General features: G+C 43.7%; 1 protein-coding gene across 10 annotated transcripts in view; it reads right to left on the bottom strand.

Moving 5' to 3' along the window:
* The window catches only part of MAPKAP1 (MAPK associated protein 1), a 234,765-nt gene that overhangs the window by 42,413 nt on the left and 167,389 nt on the right, over positions 1-24,963 (bottom strand). For 9 of the 10 annotated variants that reach the window (XM_070378987.1, XM_070378984.1, XM_005893044.2 and 6 more), the window contains 2 exons: positions 18,710-18,817; positions 3,093-3,233 (listed from right to left, as the gene is read on the bottom strand). In XM_070378987.1, coding sequence (XP_070235088.1) covers positions 3,093-3,233; positions 18,710-18,817 — 249 coding nt within the window. The remainder of the gene's footprint in view (positions 1-3,092; positions 3,234-18,709; positions 18,818-24,963) is intronic. The other variant, XM_070378988.1, reaches the window with a different exon arrangement.

Genomic DNA, 24,963 nt, shown 5'->3' with positions numbered 1-24,963 from the left:
GAGCTGACTGCAACCAGCTTCCCAGTCATCTTGCTTCTGAGAACCAATGCTCTAGAGAGATACTTGGGTTACCAGCATCATCCATGCCTACTTGACAAGTCCACACCATGACTTTGCCAATAGAAAGTGAAAGCGAAAGTCAATCCGTTGTGTCCAACTCTCTGACCCTATGGACGGTACAGTCCATGGAATTCTCTAGGCCACATTACTGGAGTGGGTAGCCTTTCTCTTCTCCAGAGGATCTTCCCAACCCAGGGATCGAACCTAGGTCTCCCGCATTGCAGGCAGATTCTTTACCAGCTGAGCCACAGGGAAGCCCCTTGCCAATAGAGCGACTACCTAATCTGAGTGATCTGGTTAAATACTTTCAAGATGGTGGAACAGGAGAGAAAGCAATAAATAAAATAAATATTAGAGACAATGATAACACTAAGATAAACTCCTGTGGGCCACTTTCATACATAGTCTTGAAAGGTAAACATTATAATTCCCACTTCATAAATGACAAACATGAAGACCGAAAAAGGAAGGAACTTGTCTAAGCTTAGGTAAGCTGCAGGTAAGCAGTAAAGCTGGGATTCAAACCCACTGTTCCCTGCAGAGTTGGGTGTCTTGGCACAGATCCTTTTGTGAACTTTTCCCTTTGAATAAATATACAGATCAGAATCTGATGAATTCAAGTTTGGCTTTTACCCTTCAGAAAAAATTTTGGGACAGAAGTCCACACTATCGGTTATCTTTCCAAGGCACTGCTTTCCACCTGGGGAAACAGCAGGCATGGGTTTGCTGATTATGCTCGCCTGGGAGAATCCCCGCCTTGCACCCTGGACCTCTATCTCGACTGCAGTCAGGCTAGTTAGAAATTCTTAAATTTCTGGGCTTCTTAAAGTTGGAACCACTCAGAAAAAGCAGACCTTCTGTTACTGGGAAAGAATCGCAGGCAAGCACGAACGATGTATGAGTAGCACTCTTATCTTCGCAAACTTTTAACTGAGGATATACAAACAGAAAGTGCATAAAGCCTAAGACTATATAAAACCTGACTTTCCCACCAAGTCTACAGAAGTCATGTAATCAGCACCCGGACCAAGAAACAGAACCTTACCAGCACCCCAGATGCTCCCTCTCCAGTCGCTGTAGTCTCTTCAGCCCTGATAACCACCATCATTACGTCTACAGATTATCTTTGTGTATTTCTGAACATTATATAGATGGAACCGTACAGCATGTGCTTTCACCCCCTTTCTGGCTTGTTTTTGAGCCTCATTATTTTTACTTCTATGAGAGATACCAGAAAAAGCACCTTTAGGAAGAAAAACACTGAAGAACCTTATGTTTTAACAATCAAAATTAAATAAGCCTTTTGTACCATTTTGGAGGTTTTTTGTGAGGAGGGATAAAGGATAAAGAGGTCTACAGAGCAGGAAAAAAGATGGGTTCTGTGTGTTCTGATTCTAAGACACTGGTGCTAATTTCTCTATTTCGTCTGTCATAATAACCATCATCTTAGAAGCTGATGTTTATTGAGAACTTGCTATGTGCCAGGGCCTTTCTAAGTATTCCACGTGTGATAAGACATTTGGTCCCCATAATCACCCCATCTGTGAGATAGAGACTATTATCTTCATCTTACAAAGGAGGAGACTGTAGCTTTGCATCCCTTGCCTGTGCTGATACAGCTAACGAATGAGTCAGGGTTTGAACCGAGACTTCTAACTCTTGGGTCTGTCCTCCAAGCTTCCACTGTGTGGCATCTCCACTAACAGATCTTGCTTAAGAGGGTCTACCAACTGCCAGGCCTCGGCTAAGCTCGATGGAGTATCTGACTTGCTCCCCACAGTAATCCTAAGAAGCTGGCACACTCACATTCTCATTTAAACAGAACAGAATCGAGGCTCAGAAAGATTAAGACATTGCCTAATATGGCTGGTTGTTGACAGAGTCACAATTTAAACCAGATGTGATTCCAGTGCTCATCTCTTAATTACTAAGCTACTGTCAGCTTACTTCAAGCTCCTGTCAGTCAAGCTGGTAAGAGATATTTGAGAGATTCTTGAAACTTATCACAAATTAGCTGGACTAATGCCCATGTAAGAAAAGGTTTTATTATGAGACACATATGAAACCTTTGTGAGAAATAGAACATTCATGAGTCTTAGAGTTAGAATTCAAGCTTTCTCCCTTTACACATGAAGTAAAGGATGCCCAGGAAGGGGTGGTGTGGCTGAGGTCCCAGCAGAGCCCGGGAAGAGGCCAGCTCCTTGACTGAGACAGCCTGGCACCTGTACCCACTGCCCCCCTCCCATCATCCTCTGTTAGGAAATGGGGGCACTCACATTAGCCAGACCAGGATTCTTCCCTGAAACCACCTGCTGTGTAAGTGTGGGCATGAGACATCACCTCTATGCACCTCATCTATTTCATACCTTCTCTGCCAGATGGAGACAGTAAAAGTACCTACATTTTAGGTAGGTTAGTAACGCATGTACAGCACTCACACGTGAGGACATCTCTAGGTAACAGCCATGAGGAGGAGGATGGTGTGGTGTTCATATCATGCTGACAACCACGGCATTTTTTCTACTCCTGTTAGGTGTAAGTCATAATAGAAATTCAGCGCTTCATGGAAACAAATTGACCCCACATATTAACTGAATTTTAGTTCCAGATTATCTGGTGTGGATCCAAGTATAGCTTCTGAGATCATTAAAAAAAGCCTCCTGAATAAAGGCATGAATGACTAGCAATGAATTCACAGAACGAGAACAGGCAAGTGGTGATGTTACAAAGCAGCTCTAAGGAGAGGATGTGAGCAAATTACAGAATGGGAATCATGGAACTCCACAGAAGTCAATCAGTCTGAAAAGAGTCTCGAGTTAGTTCTATTTCTAATCTTCCGCTTCATAAAAAAGAAGACAAGACAGAGCTCTCAGGTGGCAAAAAGGAGTGCCTTTAAATTTCATTGTTTCAACATGTGCTCTGAAAACAAACTACCGCTTGTCATTCAGGCCACACAAAGGCGGCAGGCGGTTTCTCTCCCCATTCCGACTCTGACCACTTACAGGAAGTCCGTCATTTGTCCACGCACTTACCTAACTGGACGTCGGTTGTGAAGCGGAGTCTGTGGATCATGCTGACTTTAAACGACTTGTAGTGGTGGCTGCTCAACATATCCTGTACTGTAGCTATGTCAATCTGCGAATCCTCCTCAAAAACCCCGTCTGCCCTTGAACCTGGGGAGGAAAGAGCAGTTTAACACATAAAGATACATGAGGCTTGGCAAATGGTGTCTGCTTTAAAATGCTTTGGGATAAATTAAAATAATATGGGCTATTTAATTTGGAAAAGAAAAGGCTGAGTGATGACTTAATAATGCCATTCCAGTAAACAGAGCACGGCAACATATTAATCACTCAACAATTAATTCCACAAACACGGCCTTGTTCCACGGCAGCCCCCTGGTAGGGCAGCAGCCATACAGAGGGCAGAAAAACCCCTGCTCACCAGAAGCTGTGTTTCCACAAGAGTAAGTCAAAGTCACAAAAATATGGTTACTCAGATTCTTGCTTCTTTTTCTAATAATTTTCCTGATCATAAGAGTAATCCGTGTTCCTTGAAGAATGCTTGTCCTTTCCAAGATTCTCAAACCGTCTGTTTATGAGCTCCGTGGCCCGTGGCCCGCAGCCTCCACTGGTTCAGCTACGAGCCTGCTTACACCTAGATGGCCGTGGCAGTCTCCTCAGTGGCCTCCTGGCCACCAGGCTCCTCAGCAATCCAGCTCCTACAGGACTTTCCAGTTTGTCTTTCTAAAGCTTTGATCAGTTATTCACTCATCAAACATCTAGTCAGAGCTTTGTGCACACCAAATACTCAGATACTGGGGACAAGTAAGAACACTGGAACTCAGAAATCCTCCCTGGCTTCCCAAAGCCTCCTGAATGAAGCGCACTCTTTTCAGTCAAGCAATCAAGGCTGTCCAGTCTTACTGAAACAAAAGCTTCCCACTTGTCACTTTTCACACATACCTTCTCTAAGCAATTCTCAAACTCCTCAGACTGTGTACAGGTTCAGGTTTCTCTGCTTCTGGGCCCTTGCTCATGTGGTGCTCTTGGCCCAGAACATCCCTTCTGTCAAAACTCTGCCCAGGCTAGTCAGACTCCAGCTCTCCCTGAACTCCACAGCAGCTGGTTTATACTGGACTCTGGAGCCAGGAAGACCTGGGCTCAACTTCTGGCTCTGTCTCCAAGAATAATGTTGGACATGTGACTATTTCTCTGAACCCTAGACTCTGCCATCCATAGAATATCAAAATGTACTGAAAGAATCTAACATACAACACACGTAATAAACAGCAGTCATGGTTACTTTTATTCCCTTGTCACAGTGGATCACGTCCAGCCTTGCACTAGAACTGTTGAGTGGTTGCTCTTAAATTGGGACCTTTGTGAGGATCAGGGAAGTTTCTTATTCATCTCTACATCTTCTCCTGCATGCAGGACAGGCAACTGGCATGCTCTCATTAAATTTTGCTAAACAAATAAATCAATAATAATGATGACAGCTATTAATAGTACATGGGAGTACTCATGCATCAGGCATGGCGCCGAGTACTTCACACATGCATTCAAGTCTCAAGACAACCTGGCAGGTAGTTCCTAGAATTTTCATGTCGTACAGATGAAGAAGCCAAGGCTTTGGAACTCTTGTCACCCCACTCCCAAGTCTGGAATGTGGTCCTCTGAATGCGCAGCTGCTGGGGGGAGGACGCACCTGTCTAGAAAAGGCCAACCAGAGTGGGGCGCCCGAGGCCTTGTGATGAGAACCCAGAGCTGGGTCCACAGGGAAACAGAGAACTCCTTGGCACAGGGTTGGAGGGATGTAAAACTCTAGGTTTGGGCATAAAACTGGAAAATTCTATTATGCCTGCCAATTACACACTTTCCTTCCCACAGTTATTGTTTACAGGGCAGGCTTTTAAGTCAAAGCTGGCTTCTGATGCCTTCACATTGAACTGATTTATTAGGAACTGGATGTTCTATTTTCAAACACGACAACTCTTGCCAGCCTAGACCATCCTAGCACCTACAACGACGTGCTCCCCTCAGAAAGGCTGCAGTCTCATCTTTAAGCCTCACCAGTCACTGGATGCCTGGGACACGGTCCACATTTTGACCTCTCTGCCCAGGTCACCCTTCTCCCCTTTCTGCTCCCTCCTGGCCTGTTCCTCTAGGCCTCCTCCCCATCCCTCTGATGAGCTTAGCTCAAGCGACACTCCAAGGAAGCCTGAGTCTAGCTCAGCTCCTCCTGTCACTGCACCCTGCATTTCCCTTCAGGTTATTTATCACAGATAGTAATCGCCCGTCTCTGCCATTAGACTGTAACCCCAAGAGCAGAGACAGAGTGATTGCTTTATTAAACACCATCGCCCAGACCCTGCTAGTGCTACCAAGTACAGAATAAAGCAAGAGCTCAATAGCAATCTACTGGATGAATACTAAACACTATATCCTCGGGATCAGAGAGGTTTCGCGACTTAACCAACATCACATTGCTAGGATGGGCACAGTGGCATTCAGCCTTTGCAAGGCCCATTGGGTAACCCTGCCCCCTTTCTCTGGAGCACTTGTGATTTTGGACAGAGATGCTGTGATCATATGGTTTCCCTAGTAATATCCACATTGCAAGCCAAGAGGAGAAATTAAAGTATTGAATAGTTATTCACTTTCTCTAAATATACCTTTTACTAAAACAGAACTGCCAAGTTGTGTTTATTTTTATTTTAGAACCTCCTAAATTGAGAATTTTGGAGAAATACTAAAATCCTTTCATGTTTTAAATCACTGAAAGCCATCTTTTCTGAGAAAAATGCCATTATTAGATACAACCTAGCTCAAGAACTTCTGTTTTCTTTACTAATTAGTATTTTCTAAATATTGGAGGTATTTGATTTGGAAAGAGGTAACAGTCCATTTATGCTAAAATGCCAATTATTTTTTTAAAAAACCATACTTAAGAGTTTTACATTTTATGATGTTGGATTAAAACCAATTTAAAAATTACTATAACGTGACATATAATTTTTTACTGAGCAATTTCAATGCCAGCTGCTAATAAAGCATCTTAGCTGTAAATGATAATTCAGATGCTTTTAGATAAAGTGGTGCATAAATATGGCTGGAAATTGATTTAGCTTCTTGCAGAAGCTACTGAAGAATGACACATTTTGTTTAATACACCAGCTAATGTAGTCCTAAAAGCTCAAACAAGTGCCAGTTTTCACTCCTAAATTTGCTGTGGGAGATTAATGAAAACTTTATATTTTGCTGAAATGTTAATAATGGGCAGATGAGATGATAGGATTTTAGTAGAGGTCTTAAAGCTATGGAATAACCAGCAGGGCTTGTCAATTTCCTCGTATTAATTTTGTTCAAGACGTAGATAGCTGGAGCTGGCTCAACGCACTAATGCTTCTCGCATTGACCTTCTACTCTCTGACAGTGTAAATTCATACCCCATTTGGGGGTTTAAGTCCTCTTGATACCTGGGTGAGTTCTGAGCCTGGCCCTGGCTGACAAGGGGCATGTTTACGTTTATGATCAGAAGGGTAACTGCACTGGAGAAGTGGAGAAGGAAGGAACAGCCCTGCACTCACCTCTGACACGTGCACTTACCCTAAAGCAGGTTTTTCTGCTGAATGAGAACAGCCTCTGTTCTTGGAACTCTGGTGCCACTTCTCAAAGTAGGCTCAGGAGTGCCTGTGCTTGGAGGGGGCATGTGTGTGTGTACAGATCAGTCAGCCATCCAACCTCTAACTACTGTCCCCGTGCCTGCAGCGTGCTGGATTGGGAAGGGACACTTTTGAGGAGAAGGCAGGGTTCCTGATCTTCAGGAGCTTACAAACTCACTACAGGGTACCAAGAAAACACGCCAAGGCCAAGAGACGTCCCCGATGATGCACACGGCAGACACACCATCTAAAGGCACACATCTGAAGCAGACTGCTACACCAAAAGCATGTTTTAGTTTTTTTTTTAGCCGGACAAGTTCTGAATTTGCATGTACACCTTTACTGTCTGGATCCTTCTGGAAAGGCATGAGTCCAACCACACATGAAAGATGTCTGGCACTGCACCATGTGCATATTAAAAAATACTACTGTATGATCAACTTCACATTTCAAAACTACTTCTGTTAAGAGAAGACATTTTTATCTACTCGAAGTAAAAAAAAATAGAACCCAAATATGTTAAAAATAAACATTAAAAAACCACTCCCCAAACTGTTAATTTAATTGAAATATAACCCTTTGGTATTTTGTTAAATTAGCAATTAAAAAGGTCACAAGCTATTAAACGAAACAAAAGCCACACTGTGTTCATCTACATTAATGCTGAACTGGGTCTCCTCGTGAATGACAAGATAAATTGTAATAGTGCCTTCAAAGACTTCACACCGCATTTTGTCAAAGTCGGGAGTGTTCACGTCTCTATGTGCCATGGATTACCATAATGTATCGTGTCAAAACGCTCGGGCTGCAATAACTCAAAGATGTATTGTGATAGATCAAATTTTGGGGTGGGGCCTAAAAGTGACTTGAGCACTGGAGCTCAAACGGACTGACAACAGGCTCTGGAAGGATGACAGAGAGCACTTTCAGGATACGGAAAGCACCGAGGGACAAGCAGAAAGTCTGGGAGAGGAAGGAGCTGAGGTGCCTGGAGTAAGGAACCAGGAAAGAGGAAACAAGGAGCAGCACTTGTCTCAAAGGCAAAACCAGGCTCGGGAAGAAGGGGCAAAAGGAAGGGGAGAAGGGAAGGTAAAGGAAGAGCGAGGAGGCGAGAGCGCGCGAGGGCTAAGGTGTGGCCTTGGGGCTTGGCATCACCGCAAAGAACCCGGAACACTGCGTTCAGAGACACAGAGTCGAACCGAACTCTGGCACTCAGGGTCCGGAGCGGGCCAGAAGCTTGCCCAAGGTTCCGCTGTTGGGAAGAGACAGAGCTGGGACAGATCTGTCAAGACCCCTGTCCCTTCTTCCCCTCCCGAGTCACCACGCTCCTATGAGCAGTAGCAAGGACAGGGATTAAGGTGTGGGTAACTGTCACCTCTAAGTCAGCTCAGGGCCCCCGGCGTGGTGAAGGAAGTTGGAGCGGCGGGGGTGGGGGGGGTCGGGGCGGGGGTCTATAACCTCAATACTATTTTCATAATAATGACAGTAAGACATGAGTTGCCCTTTATACCTATTTTCTTGGAAGTGCACAAGGTAATAAGAAGTTCATTGATAACGTTTCTGATTCCACATTGCAACCAACCTTTAGGTAACTACCACTTGAGTTTTGGTAGAGTAACAAAAATTCATATGCACCCTTATTGAAAAGGCTATTGAAATACTCTCCTCTTTTCCAACAATGGATCTATGTTAGCCAAATTTTCTGTGACTATTTCAACCAAAATAACGTGTTGTAGCAGACTGAATGCAGAAGTAGGTATGAAAATCCTGGTGTCTTCCAAGTCAAACATTACAGCAATTTGCAAAAACAGAAAACAGTTGCCCATTGGTTCAGAAGATTAGTCAATAACTTATCTTCCTCATGGTACAAAAATAAATGCTTTTCAGAGAAAAGAAAAGGAAAAAAAAAAAAAAAACCCAAGCCAAAATAGAAGTGTTGCTTTTATCATTACATTTTTATAAGAAAATATTTTTATTTAAAAAATTTTAATAAACATGTTACTTATGTTAACACATAATGGATTTACCACTGTTTTTAATAAATTCATAAATAATTTAAAATCTTTCAGTTTTTAATTCCTAATACAGAGATAACCCAATAAACAAGAGCTCTTTGGGGTCTCAATAATTTTTAAGCATATAAAGAGGTCCTGAGACCAAAAAGTTTGGGAATTGCTGCCTGTATTGGTTCTTACGCCACGTCCTCATTGTCCCTGGACACCCATCTGGACAACCATGATGGGAAAGAAAAGTGCAAGTACAGCTCTGTACCTGTGTTACATCCCTGACAACAACCACAAACAGAGAGCCTGTACGTACACTGTTAGAGTAACAGGCTTCCTGCCAGGTGTCAGATCAAGGCTAATTACAACTAATATTGTTTAAGAAGCGTTTTCGTATACTACATGATTTCACTGGAGCTGAGGGAGACACTTAGAGGCAGTACATACATAACTTTCTTTCAGACAAATGAGCACTAACGATTAAATTAAAGCTCAGATGAACTTGATGTACGCCTCCAGCAGATGTCTTATGTTCCTGGACACAAACTACATGGAACATCAAACTTCGTTTTATGATTCAGTGAGTCTCAGGTCAAATCTAAAAGGCCTCATCCAGTTAGAAGTTAAAGCAACTTCTATCTTTCATCTCCAAAAAGATCCTCGCCAACTTTAGAGCTCAACCGAAGTTCAGTGGCCTCTGCTAAGTTCTTACTTGTGGGCTTCCCTGGTGGCTCAGATGGTAAGGAATCTGTCTGCAGTGTGGGAGACCTGGGTTCGATCCCTGGGTTGGGAAGATCCCCTGGAGAAGGGAATGGCAACCTACTCCAGTATTCTTGCCTGGAGAATTCCATGGACAGAAGTCTCTGGTGGGCTACAGTCTATGGGCTAGCGGGCAGTTGAACACAACTGAGTGACCAAGCAGCAGAGTAGCTCATATGTACACTCTCTGCAGCATGATGGCCCTGGTGACCCTTCCTCCCAGTCACCCAGCACCAACCGTGTGCCAGAAGCTGTGCTCGTGCTTTGGGATCACTGGAGGATGGCAGCAGGGTTCGCACTTGGCTGGTGCAAAGAGTCTGTGAAGGCGAGTGGTGGAAAATAAAACGGTGTGGGTGGAGGGGAAAAGTCTTCAGAGAGCAGGACCTGACATGCAGTAAAATACTGTTATGCAAATGACTGAAGAGTAAACAAGCTACCTTCTGCCCCATTCTATCTTGTAGCCTTATTGCTACTCCACAGATAGAACAATGCCAGCTTCAGCCAAACTGGATTTTGTTCCAGTTACACTATCTGGCCAGAATGTCCTTTCCACTCTAAAATTTATACACTTAGAAGTCTAATCCACATGGAGTCTTTCCCTGATCTTTTCCCTGAAATCCTGTCACCCTTCGCTGAAGGCTTTCATGATAAGTGTCTTACATGATAAGTATCTGGACTCCCTTTCTGGACTATGGGCTCCTTGAGGGCAAGAACATTCCATCCTATAGAGTGCAGAGCAGATGCTCAATAAATGCTGTTGGTGGCTTGAATGAGGTTGATGTCACATATTAACCATAACAGTATCTGAGTTGTACACCATCCCTTGAGTTTTACCTCGGTTACTAAAACCTGATACACCAATCCTACTTTTCCACTCAGACGCCTTACCTGGCAGGGACCCTGCCTCAGCAACAACTCCAGTGGCAGCAAACATTTACTGAGTGCTTACTACATGGCAGATACTACGCTTGGCACTTACATTATCTCACTTCATTTTCTCAATGCTCCTTTAAGTTGGCTAATAGTCTCCTTGCACAAGTGAGAAAAACAAGGCTCAGAAAGTCATCCTGCTAGTAGAGTCATACAACTAACATCAGCTGGAGTTAGGACAGGAACCCCCCTAACTGCAAAACTGTGCCCTTAACCACCACATAACCCCTTGGGTAAAAAATGTTCCTTAGGGGGACTGGGAATGTACAAGTTCATGGGCCATAACAGTACCTAAGGAGAATACAACTATGCCTGGCTTTGCTAGTACAATCAGGGATAAAACCTAACTCTCTCTCCTCAGGTAAGACTCAAAGCTAGTACACGAGTGAGTCACGGAGAAAAAACTCTCCTTTAGCATTCTATATCCATCACATTTTTTCCCCAAAGTCCTTTTAAGTCCCCAAAGACTCATAAGCCCCAAACTTCTCTTCTATTAAACACTTCCCTTTGGCTACTAGTCATTTTTGCTGGTCTCTAAAAAATAATCAATAGGTGATATACTGTAACACACACATGCGCACTCCCATGCCCCGTGTAGTAATCTCTCCAAAGCCTCCAGGATCATACAGTAGGATATAGCCTTCACTGAATTTGCCGTGGTGCAACCAGGTAGGGATCCGTGCTGTCACTGCCTAATTGATTAAGCTCTTGGAGTCAGAGCCTTTCCACAGGGAGATTTCAGACCCTCAATAAATCAGGATAATCTTGTTTTATGAGGTGATCAGAAGGAAACGATTCAGGTCTGCAGAATTCCTAAAAAGAGCGGATCATGGAGGCCAGGGGTAGGGGGGAGGTTTAAGCTCTGCGTCCAAGCTCCTGTCTGGTCCCCGCTCTCATCTTTCAGCACACGCTCCCCTGCTTCTTTCATTCCACTCCATTCAAATACACCATCTCAAGCACACCAAGCTCTTTCTCAAGACTTTTGGAGAAGCAGTCCCTTGGCTTCTGAACATTCTTCATACTCATGATCTGAATGACTCCTTTTCATTCTTCCTCAAGGAAGCTTTCTGGCCTACTCTCACCAGCTCGAGCCCTCCTATATACTCTCACCCCCTCACAGCACTTGGAGCAGCTGTGAACTCCATGATGTGTGGGCTGTGTATCCTCTGTACTCTCCCAGCACAGTGACTGGCCCAGAGGAGGAGCCATCTATGTTTGGAGGATGAATGAGCAAATATATGTCCAGAGTGAGGCCTATACAGGATCAATCATGACATGCACAGGTCTGAACCACTTGCTCATTACAGGTCTGCCTGGAAGTTAGGATGATGACCGGATTCCCCTCACTTCCTCTTCTTCTATTGTGTCTGTCCCTGTTCAAAACACAAGAAAAGTAATGGAGTCTTCTAGAGAGTCTGGGTATTTTGGACAATTTACAAGACAAAATATCTTAAGAACTGGAACAACTGATCAGCACTGAGGCATCTCTCCGACTCCAGAGTCAGAATGAGGGCACGCGTGCTGGAAGAATCCCACCTCCCATCAGGGGAGTTGCTGCAGAAATGTCACCTGCTGCGTCACTCGACCATCAGGCAGGGGCTGCAGGGCAGCTTCCAGGGCCAGGAGCCCGCCAGAGGGACACGAATCTCTGTGCCCTCACTTAGAGCCCGTACGGGCTTTGTGGCTCGTCAAACATGTTTCCACACTGCTCTAATGTACCAGTGTATCGCTTAATGAAAGTTCTTAATTGTAATTCAATTAATTACATACACAGAGTCCCCAATTACATTTTCCAATAAGACATTGGCTGTGGTACAGGTCTAAATGCACTTAACCAATTTTAATATATTAAGACCAATTTCCCTTGAATACTAATTACTACCTAATGATAAAATGAAAAGGAGGGGGGGACTTTCAACAAAGAGAGGGGAAGTGAAAATGCAATTTATGTGGAATTTCTCAGCCCAAAGAGCACAAGGCAGACACTCACTGCTGAAGAAGTCGGTGTGGACAGGGCACACACTTGTTTCCAGTTCAGATCAGCACTGTGTTTTGCCCTAGGGATCACGCACCCTCGGTGCTGGCTGTTGCCCAAACGGGCCCACAGGAAGTCTAAGAATCTAGAGGGAGAAGAGGAACGACAGGGAGGTAAAAGACCACCACTCACAACTGCAGACTAGCCGGGGTGTCTGGACGCACAAACACAGCAAGTGGCCAGGACTCGCGCTGGGCACTGCACTTTACCACATGCTTTTAATGCACACAATTTCATTTAATCCTTAAAACAGCTCCACAGGGAAGGGATTCCCACTGGGTTTTACAGATACGGAAATGGAGCTCAGAGGAGGGCTTGCCTAAGGACACGCTGGGGCCCCAAACATCCTGCCTTTCCTCTACAACACACTGCCAACCAGCTCAAGGCAACCAGACAGCAAGAGGCGGAGACACAGGTATTCTGGCCTCGGGGATACCGTGTCTGTTTCATTTAAATTCTGTTAGTGTGCAGCAAGCAGGGAGCTATTATCCAATATCTACTTGAAAAAATTCTCACCCATACAGAAAATTCCTTACAGGGAACACGTTTCCGCCCACCAGAGGCAGACACGTAATCGGCTTTCAGCAGTAATTCAACCTAAAATATGTACCACGAACACCACAAGTCATTACCATTTGTAAATAAGAGTTTATTTGCAGGATCACATTTTTTTTTTCCTCCTGCTTTTGAGGACTGCTGTTGTGGTATAATAAAAGAGGCTTAAAGCCCTGGTACTTAAGTCACATGATAGAAATTGGAGAGATTAGTCATTTGTAACTGAAGAAGGCAAACCCTCCAGAAGCCAAGGAGAACCCCGAGGGAGTCTCCAGGGCTGGCACAGAGCGCACTTGGTGTGCTAAGAATATGCACCAAGAAGAGGCGGCGGAAACACCAGTATAAGCAGTCATTCACTGTCTGCAGTTGTTTTTTTATTGAGTATTTTTTTATTGAGTAATATTGATGGGAGTTGGTGATGCCAGTGGTAAAGAACCTGCCTGCCAGTGCAGGAGACATGAGATGTGGGTTCGATCCCTGGGTCAGAAAGATTCCCTGGAGGAGGGCATGGCAATCCACTCTAGGATTCTTGCCTGGGAAAGCCAATGAACATAGGAGCCTGGCTGGCTACAGTTCATGAGGTCACAAAGAATCAGACACGACTGAGCACGTTGATGGGGGCAGCGGGGAAGGGAAAACCCCAAGAACCTAAAGATGATGAAACTCTCGTATCTAAAGATGCTCACGCAAAACCCAAGTTCCTTTTAAATGTCATCACACACTTGTACCTTGGAGCCCCAGGAAGTAACCTGGAGATGCTGGGGTCTCAAAAGGCTCCCTTCCCTCCTGAGGAATGAACCACATCTGGCCACGGGCACTGAGATGTAGGGGGAACTCAAATCCAGTCTCTGCCCTTTGGGCGGGGCTGAGTGGTCACAGTCCAGTGTGGGAGTGGGGAAATCCATCTAGTGGGATCAGTGATCAGATAGCGGTAAGGAGAAGGACTCTACCAGAGCCCAGGGAATGGCGACCAGGCGGGCTGCGGCGGCTTTGAGAAGGAGGTGCCTTCTTTCCTGGGTCTTCAAGGGGAAACTGAGGAGGTGAAAGAGGACTCCCACAAACTGAGACCCTGAGACACGCTCCTCTGTCACAGTCCAGCTATCTGAGGGTCTGCCCACCTCGAGGTGAAGCTCTTCCTCAGGGCAGCCTTAAATAAAGGAGACTTCACTAAGGCATTGAAATAAGGGAAGGTCTCCTTGAAAAGAAAAGGAGAGCAAAGGAGATTAAACAGGTATTTAAAGAATCTTCTTTCTATGCAACTTCTTTAAGGAAACAATTAGATTCAGCTCTTTCACTAGACTTAGTGGACAGAAGACACATTTTTCTAGGTCCCCTAATTATTATTCATGTGACCATGAGCAAATCACCTTCTTAAAGCCTTAGTTTCTTCTCCTGTAACATAAAGATGATGACCGTGCGTGCCTAGTTGCTCAGCTGTGCCCAACACTGTGCAACCCTATGGACTGCAGCCCACCAGTCTCCTCTGTTCACTGGATTCTCCAGGCAAGAATACTGGAGTGAGTTGCCATTTCCTCCTCCAGGGGATCTTCCTGACCCAGGGATCGAACCCTTATCTCCTGCATTGGCAGGCAGATACTTTATCCACTGAGCTACCTCGGAAGCCCAAAGATGATGACCACAGAAGTCTAAGAATAACAGCACCTCTATCTCATTTAATCCTTACAACAACCTTGTGAAATGGATTCAACCACTTCCATTTACACAGGAAGCTGAGGCTCAGAGAGGTGACCTGATTTGTCTGATGTAAGAGGTGGCAGTGTCCAGCTAAGGTCTGCCTCATTCTAAACACCATGCTTTAAGTACTACACTGAACTGCCATACGGGCAGACCAGTGAGCGATAAAACAGGGAAGACACAGTGTCTGACGCTTTGTGGTACTCCATAAATCCGGTTCAATTTCAGGTCTATTTTAGCCCTGATGATGGGAACTTTCCAAGTTTCTCTCTTAAAGCTGTGGAAACAATAAGCTGGTATAAGTGGCATCTTTCTTCTAAGGCTCTGGATGGCTTCCCATGTAAGATCAGTGGGTAAAGGGAAAGGTGGCTGGCAACGTTTGGTAGAAAAGGAAACTGAAGTTCAGTCTGGTGCCAGGATTTATATAGGCACTTGGACAAGAATGGAAATCTTCTAATGTTACATCCTCTCTATAATGTACTCAGGCTTCCTTCTGGTCTTATTCCAGCTTTGAGCAGACAGTTGGCTGAAGGATGCAGTAGATTATCAGACTAGAATCCAAACTGGAAAGCTCAAGGACTTTGGCTTGTCACTTTCTTATTTAGGCCAAGATCCAAGCACAAATGTTGCCTCTCAGTCCCTAGGCAGAAACTCTTGTCATGTTAGCTTCATTTGCAAGCTTCTCTCTTATAGTACATAAAGACGATTGTCATCACCCTTCTTAGGATTGAAAATTTAGGTTGCTGTATCAACAATCTCAGGGTAGGCTTTAGAATCAGACAGTTGACTTAGAATTCTGCTTCATCACTTAGTGACTAGCTAACACTGGACAAGTCACAACCCCTCTCTACAATCAGAAAAGCATCTTGAAAGGTGGTTGTGACGATTATATAAGAGGGAGCAAAATGTATCACATGAGGCCTTACAGCAGCAGGTCTGAATAATTTAAAAAGATCTATTGATGTGATTGGTATAAAAAAAGCCATGCCCTGTCCCTCTAAGGAAGGAAATCTGAAAGGCTTATACCTGCTCTTATGCAGTCTTCTCAATCAAATGCTTTTCCTTATAGGTGTACCTCCTCTGGGACACCAAAGCACAGGTGCCGGAAAGCACCCTGCTTCTAAGTTCTCTGGTCCCGTGACACAGACTTCCGCACTGGCCCTGGCCCCCGCTCTCCCTTTCCCCTCCATTCCGCATCACTCCCTCCCCCAACCACATACCTCCTTGAGGGCCCAGATAGTTCTAGTGCTTCAGACTGCCACATCCTTGCCTCATCTGCTTTATGAGCCACGGAATGCTGCTCTTCTGTTATTTATTAATTACAGTTAATATTTATTGAGTGTTTTATTATGTCCCAGGCACCATTCTAAGAGCTTTATGAATCTGCCCATCAACCTTATGAGGGTAAATTAACTACCTAAGAGAGGTTAAGTAAGCTGTCCAAGGTCACACAGCCAGTTAGTGGCAAGGCCAGAATGTGAACTGAGGGTCTGGCTTGACAGCGTATTCCCTTAAACACTGCATGATAGATGCTTATAATTTAGCTCACTTCTAAAATGGCTTTAAGGATAGCAAGCCTGTCCTGATCAAATACAGTGACAGAAGTGAAAAAAATTTTGTTTCTGAAACATTTTTCTTTGTCTCAGTACAATTTCTTAATAGGTAGCTACTGGGGAACAATATGCATTCCTGATTAAAATTTCTACTTAAAATTAAAAAAAATCTTTTCTATAAAAAAGAAGAAATAGTTTTTATAGTTTACTTCCATTTTACAGAGACTAGTTATAATATTCCATTGATTCCAAACCACTGACTACCTGGCACATTCTGTACATGCTGGTATGGTCTTCTTTCACTAACAAAGTGATTTTGACTCAAAGGCAAGCTTTGAAAGGACTTTGTGAATTCTTTAAGATGGGGGTGCTGAGGCTAACAGAGGTCATACAACTTAATTAAGACTATGCTCATACTTGGAAGTGGAAGTAGAGTAAGAACAAGAGACCAGATTTCAAAACTTTATCCATCAATCCTTATAGCTTTTCTTCCCCAGTAGAAGAAAGCTGCACCTTATCCTCAAAGAAAAAACCCCCAAAACCCCAAACCACATTTAATTTGGAATCACAGCATACTGTGAAATACTATACAGCAATTAGAAAGAGGTAAATTTATATATGGAACAATATATGGATTGATGCAACATATGGAGTATTCTCTATGTGATACATTGTTAAAATGATAAAAGAAAAATGTAGAGCACTGATGACAGTTTTTTCCGTTTGTTGCTAAAAGGGGGAAATATGTGTGCGACCCCATGGACTATACAGTTCATGGAATTCTCCAGGCCAGAATACTGGAGTGGGTAGCCTTTCCTTTCTCCAGGGGATCTTCCCAAGCCAAGGATCGAACCCAGGTCTCCCACACTGCAGGTGGATTCTTTACCAGCTGAGCCACAAGGGAAGCCAAACAATACTAGAGTGGGTAGCCTATCCCTTCTCCAGGGGATCTTCCCAACCCAGGCATTGAACTGGGGGCTCCTGCATTGCAGGCGGATTCTTTACCAGCTAAACTATCAGGGATCCCAAATGTGTGTATATATATATATGTCTTTATGTGGGTGTATTCATGCACATATACAGAATATGTTTGCATATGTTTAGATGATCCCTGGAAAGATACCAAAGACACTGGGAACAACCGTTGTCTCCTGTAGAGGAATTAGGGGAGAGAAGGGAGGCTAAAAATTTTCATTATACTTTGTTATCTGAAATTTTTTTGCATATCTAAGTGTTATATATCCAAAGTCTATACCAATATCCTAACAAATAATCTTTTATCTTATTCAAATAACAAGAAGTCAACAATTTGAGACAGAATCCACTACAGAGTTCCAACGTACAGCGCAAGGCCCAAAATGGGTGATGAGTGAATATTAGGTGAATTAATACAGGTCAGTCTGGTATGGATCAGGTATACCCTCAAAGACTTGACAGTGCAGTGGGAGAGACAGACATCAATCATTCATTTGGAAAAATAGATAATTATAAACAGAAATATATGCCATGAAGAAAAAGTAGTATGCTCTATGATGGAATATAGCTGGGGACCCAAGTGAGGGATGGATGGGGTTTAGGCAATGAGGGAACAGGGAGATCATAGGTGGCCTCTTTTAAGGTGACATTTAAACTGAGAAGAAGGATGAGAAAGTTAACCAGAGCAGAGGAAAGAAGAAACTGCCTGTGTGAGAGTGTGAAAGCCCTGAATGAACCAGGAATGAGGGCGAGCTGGCTGCTGAGATCAGTCTCCACATGTTGCTCCTTAAGTCAACTGGGGTACAGTGGAGAGGAATGGCCAAAATTCACAAATCTGAAATTCTAAAGAGAAGGAAAGAAATTAACTAAAATTTAAAGAGGCTTTCTTGGAGAAGGAAATGGTAACCCACTCCAGTGTTCTTGCCTGGAGAATCCCAGGGACGGGGGAGCCTGGTGGGCTGCCGTCTATGGGGTCGCACAGAGTCGGACACGACTGAAGTGACTTAGCAGCAGCAGCAGCAGCAGCAGCAGAGAGGCTTTCTACACACCACTAGGAACCACCCTATGCTGCCTCCAGCCAAGAGTATGAAAATGGTCAGAATTTTCTAAAACCTGATGACTGACCAGTGATATCGACAGGGCCAGATGCTTTATATACAAAATAGCTTTTGCCACAGAAAAGGCCTTACATTTCTAAGCCGTTTCCAGGACTGTTCCTAATTTAGGAACACAACAGTTTAACAGATTAAATATTAATCACAGAGGGCCAAGCAGGATGCAGACTCTTTACCAAAAAGCATGAAATCAATCATTTCACACTGGGATTACGCTTCTGGCGTGAAGGCTGAGGTCTGTTTTGGAAAACAGTCACTTCAAATCTGCCTAGGGAGGCCAGACCACTGAGCGTTCCCAGACACGGGACTGGTGAGCATGTTGCAACGGACAAAGCGGACATGGAGCGAGGAGGCCAACGTACTGTTCTCGCGGACCAGGCAGAACTCCCAGGCGCTCTGGCTCTCCAAGGTGCTCTCCAGGTCCACGGCGACGTTGGGCTCGCTCTGCTTCTCCAGGCGGTACTGAGGGCCTGGAAGATCAAAGGGGCAGGAGGAGGGGAGGAGGCTGAAACAGTGAACTGAACATTGAGAAAACACCACATACCGGTGAAAAGCTGACAATGCATTAGGAAAACACTGATGTCTGCTTGGGGTCTAGCTATCCAAGATGGAAGAGTCTGAGTTTTTTTCCCCACAAGGTTTCACATATTTGTCTGTTCTATTATTGGGTCTACTTTTGTGCAGTTCTCCCCTAAATGAGATGAGAGGTAAAAGGCTTTTGAGTCGGACTGACTTGGAACCACCATTGTGGCTACAATGGTTTCCCAGATAGGAGCAGGTACCCTCCCCTCCCTGAATCTCTGATTCCTGATGTATAATGTGGGAACACATACCTTGAAGGGTTATTGTGAAGATTAGAGATGACACAGGAAAAATACTTAGTACTGTACCTGCCTCACAGGAGGCACTCCTACAACATTATAGTTATTATATGATAATGAATAATCAATTACAAGCAGAAATAAAGTATGCTTAGAACCCAAAAATGCAGAAAAAATTTTTTAAAAGCAGATAGGGTAAAAAATAAACTCCAGGTTTGGGGGTTATAGTGACAGAAGGATAGTAGCTACTGATTCATGGTTTTGTTGAAATATTTATGAAAACACAAGAGGCACAGGTTCAATAATACTGAAGACCAAAAATATTAGCTACCCTGCATCTCAAGGGGGTTCTGAAAGATCTTAAAACATGGGGCATTTATTCATGTATTTCTTTGTCAAGCCAAATGACAATCTTGTTCTCAGATAACACCTAACGATCCAATGATCAGATTCAAAAGACTGCTCTTGTTGTTGTTAATGGGTATTGAAAAGATTAGAGGTGTAAGAAACTGTCTGATTATTTTGACTATGAAAGGCATGTCTGGTCAGACAGGAGGTGGGAGAGATCTGAGGAAGCGCCAGAGGCCTTGCGGGGCTCCCAGGTGCAACACGTATTTTTAGATATGTTCCTCAGCTGTCGTCATCTTGTCGATTATTCATTCACGTCCGACACGTCTCCTCCATCAGTCTGGAGGCCTTTCACTCACCTCCAGCCATTCCCCTCCCATGCTCTAAGTTCATCCGCAGCACTGCAGCTGCAGTTCAGTTTCATGGTATATTTGATCTTTTCTCTAACTGGTATTTCACTAGCGTTTCTGCTGATTATCAGAATTCTTACATTCGTTCAGTCCTTTTTTACACTACTTAGAGGTTTTAAGCCTGCACTAAGTTAACAACGCTCAAGACGCATACGACTATTTAAGGACATGCATGCTTAGAAGTCCATACAGTTCTGATAAATTCTAGTACACCGTATTCAGGTCAAGAATGCATTGCAGTTCAACATTCTACACAGTTCGATTTTAATTCCAAAAACATGAAGCGAATAAAGGTATGGAAATACAGATAATTCTCAGTTTCCATGAGCCATCACCCGGCAGTGCCAATATCTGTCAATTACCCAGCCTGCCTGCTGCTGTCACCGGATACTTTCATACTCACTGGTGGGAAGTAGTCACCGGAAGTCACACCCAGCTGAGCTTGAAGGAAACTTAGCTGTTGAGAAAGTCCTAAGATCCCTCTCCCCTGCCCTCTCACCTGCTGCTGTCTCCTCCCTAACCCCCCACCTTTCACAGCCCTGGGCAGCTTCGGCCTATGAGAGAGAAGAGAGCCACCACCAAACTTGGGGAGCTGCTTTCTAAAGTACTGGCCTGTTAATTTCCCACAACCTTGGTATCTCCCAGCAACACAGTGCATAGGCACTGACTTTCGCTCCTATGAATTTACAGTAAAATCTGGGTACAAAGCTGTAATAATTCATTTTTTTAATGACAGTCAAATATGGGAATAACCCAGACCTAACAACTGGTGGTTCATATGATAAAGAATCTGCCTGCAACACAGGAGACCCGGGTTCAACCCCTGGGTTGGGAAGATCCCCTGGAGAAGGAAACGGCAACCGATTCCAGTAGTCTTGCCAGAACTCCATGGACAGAGGAGCCAGATGGGCTACAGTCCATGGAGTTGCAAAGAGTTGGACACGACTGAGCGACTCTGAGACTCCAACAGGGAGGCTAGTTAAACAAAATATTGTGAAATACAATGAAGATATTAAGATATTAAAAGTGATGTTGCAAAAGTATTTGATTTTATCAAACATGTTTGTAATATGCTAGTTTATGAAAAATTATAATATAACATGTGTAAGATGATTTCAATTATGAAAAATATATGTAAAGTAATGGGGGGTGTACTGGAAGGTTACTTCCAAAAGGTGAACAGTGATTACACTGGAGAGTGCGATGATGACTGTTTTTATTTCTCCTTAGTGGTTTCCTGTATTTTTCAAATTTCCTGTAACAACTTAAATAAAAGCTACTTTTATTTATCATTTTAAAAACATTATATCTACTTATAAGTCCTCCAGTTTCTTACTATGCCATTTTTCTGAGGATACTTTAACTACCACACACTGTGGCATCTCCAATAGGTCTTTCGTTTGCAATACTTTAATCAAAACTAGACCTTATCTGTTTATGTAGCTCAATGCTTTCATCTTCAGGAACCCTGTAACCTGGCATGGTCACTCTGAGCACAGCACATAGGGTTTTGGGTGTCTAGAGCTGCTTGCCTACCTGACAGGTAGAGAGTAAGCAAGCCACCCTCTTCCTGCTTCTGGGAGCCAAGGCCTGGCTGCTTGAGGGTGTACTTCAGGCTGGTCTCCTTTGTACACTTTTTCCTTTTGGTCTCTGCGGCTGCCTAGGGAACATGGACGAGGGAAACCAGGGGAGGCAGGGAGTACTACCAAGGGTCCCTTATCGCTAAACACAGGTCCCTGCATCACTCTCTAAGCCATAAATGCCATCATTCCATATTTACTTTCTTGTTTCTTGAGTTCTGTAGATTTTTCTACAAAAATAATTTGTTTCCTAAAAGTTGCTGGAGGACTTTCTCCTTGAGCCTAGTATCATGACGACTCTAAATTGCCGCGTGGCCATTATACACTAAGCACTCCGCATATGTTACCCTACTAAATCCTCACAGCAACTCTGAGAGGCAGATATTACTACCCTCATTTGACAGACTGGGACCCTGAAGCGAGGGATCACGCAACCAGTCTAAGATCACGCAAGTAGGAAGCAGGATGGGGGAATGTAACCAAAGCCTATGTATTTTTGAAGCTTTCTTCCTTTAACAAACTATAAATGACTGACCTATATTAAAAAAAACAAACCCATAGTTTATACCTTAAGTATATATTTTTGGTAGCTCTGTGGATTCATTTGGGTTCTAAATTATTTGTGGTTTCTATACACTCATTTCTACAATAGATGATCTGAAATAATTATTTTAGTGAAATTCACCAAGTGCTAAGTATCCCATGCTCTATCCAGGTTCCTTAGGAATAAAGGCTGACCTTATTCTGCCATCTGTCCAGGAAGATCCTCTCCCCATCTTTCTTAAGAATATTCCTACGTATGTACAGTTTTTTAAGTAACTAAAATGTTGAGCATAATCTTTTGCTCTCAGTTCTCCAGGGTCGTCCACAAAACTAAGAGCAACTTGCTAACCCACTTCTGAACCTGGCAAATGACAGATGGGTCTTAACTTTGGGGAGCGGAGGCTAGTTAAGCTGTAGATGAGACTCCAGATCTGGACCCAAATAGAAAACTGCCTATTACAAATCTCAATTTCTCTCATGATTCTTGCCTGAATGCTGGATAAGACAGCTCATAGAGAAAGACCGTTTTACACGTTTTCTTCTGAAAAGGCCGAACTGATAAACTTTAGGTCATACAGTGTAATGAGAGGCAGGGGATATATGAGAAGCAATATAGCCTGATGATGAAGGGCACGCACTTGGGGCCAGATTGCCCCAGTCTAGTTCTGGCTGAGAAACGTAGCTCTGCGACTTTGGGCCAACTTACTTAACCTCTCTGTTTCTTCATCTATAAAATGGGGATAATGCTAGCAGCTACTACTTTATAGGTCTGAGGATTCCGTAAGTTAATAGTTATAAAGCAGTTAGAACAGAACATTAATAGTGTCATTTAAGCTTCCACCACGGTCATCCACATCATCCAACTTTTAGAAGAGATCGTAACAGAGAACAAGGTCTACTATGTGCTAGGCACTGCGGTCGGCCTTTCATATACCTCATCTCTTTCACTCTTGATTATCTTAGGATGTAAAGAGTACAAATTCCATTTTATAGAGGAAGAAATCATGACTTACAGAGGCTAAATAACTTGCTCAATGTCCCACAGGAAGTGGCGGACTCAGTCTGACTTCATACCTCAGACTGCCCAGGCCTGTGGTCTACACATTACACACGGATGTAGTGTCTCACTTGTATGTTCTTAATAAATGTCTGTTGATGATAATCGAGATTATAACAACCCAGACCTACTATATATCAAACACTAGTTTCTATCAAATGTTAATTTGATTTTCAGGCAGCTGACACAGGAGGATAGGAAAAACAGCGGCCAAAAGCCGTTTTATAAAGACAAGCTGTGAGGTCAGTTTCCATTAACATACTTTTGCCAAAGAAGTGATTATATAAAAATATGAGGCTCTTTCACACCAAACACGACATCGTTTTCAAGGCAATATCCACCCTTTGGAAAGGTTTGTAAAATGTCACAGCTGTGCACGGAGTTCCATCCCCTTTCCCTCACAGCAGAGAGGAAGGCAAAAGGAAGACTCTGGGAAGCAGTTACTCTGCAGAGATGAGAAAACCTGCTTAGGCATTCTGATGATGTATTTATTGCAGTAAAACCATGTCACCGAATGGTCTAGGAACAAAATACTGCTCTGGGCACTTAGGGAGGGCTCCAAGTTATAATACCCAGGCAGGATTTTTATGGGATTTTGTAAACCCAAAGCAAACATCTTAGGATGTAAGTTTCGAAGGAAATCTGTAGTATCTGTTGGATGGTGGATATATGCTCAGTTCAGCTTCCTCAATGCCTTTTCTTTAATCCTCGCCTGAAATGTAAAAGCATTTGGTATGTCCTTACTTAACAGCTGAGGGCCAGCTGAGGGCTGAAATCCAACGGGAAGCAAGGGCAAAAGCCTGAAGAGTGAAGAGAGAGAAGCCACACCATTGTCACTATCATTCTGCATCTTACTTCTAAAGACCCACGGAAGAAATCTCCTTCAGATCTAGCGGGAAATGCTGTAGTTCCTCAGAGCAACTGGCGTGTTTGTACCTTTAGACAGTTTAACATAAATCTGGCAACTAACTGATACTGTATTCCTTTCTCCTTTGCCTACGAGGAAGCTCAGCACTAAATGTGTGATGACTGAACACGCATTTCTGGGTCAGTTAAACCTCCAGACCTTTATTTTCCTTTACTTTCAGGGAGTTTTCCAATTCATGCATTTTTTATCCCTTTAGTGTATCTATTCCAACTGCTTTTCAGATTGAAGTAGGACATAAATGAATTAACCTATCATTATTATCGCTGAACATTACAACATGTTGAAGGCCCACCTATCTGGAGAATGATAAAGGAAAAGGCTGAACACTTTCAGGGATGTGCCTTCACGTTATTTTTCATTTTTTACCTTGAAGAGGAGCTTTAATCTGAAAGAGCTGCTTGCAGCCAGAAAAAGTTAAGTATGAACAAATAAGAGGAAGGGCTGGGTTTTGAATAGAAAACTCCAGTGTCTGTACCCTCTCACTATGCGTTCTGGGGAAGTAACAATCTCTGCATATTGTACCTGAGAAGGGTGCTGTGAGGATTAGAGGGGCTCAGTGGCAGCTGCTGTCACTGCTAGAACAGGCTGGGTGGAGCAGGAACTGCTGCAGGAGGCTTAGGCAGGTCCTGAGCCTCAGAGTCACAAGGTAACAGCCCCGTTAAAGGATAATACAGTGGGAATGCTGGCATATCCCAAAGGATAATAATGGTGGGGAATGCTGGCATCAAGCAGACGTCTGCATCCTTTCTCACGTGTGTCTGAGGTAGGAGTACGGGTAGGAGAGCAGGCAGATCTATTTAAACAAGCTTGCTTTTAAGCTACGGGCAGGATTTGAGATTAGAGACTTGCTCAGCAGCCAGGATTCCTAAAGTTCCTTAGTCTCTGTGGTCCTAAGAATACAGTCTAAAAATGATGAGTACCTACCATCC

Source organism: Bos mutus, chromosome 11 (genome assembly GCF_027580195.1).
Source record: "Bos mutus isolate GX-2022 chromosome 11, NWIPB_WYAK_1.1, whole genome shotgun sequence".
NCBI classification, from domain to species: Eukaryota; Metazoa; Chordata; class Mammalia; order Artiodactyla; family Bovidae; genus Bos; species Bos mutus.
The sequence above is the reverse complement of the archived record's forward strand: the minus strand, read 5'-3'. Positions and strand labels throughout refer to the sequence as shown.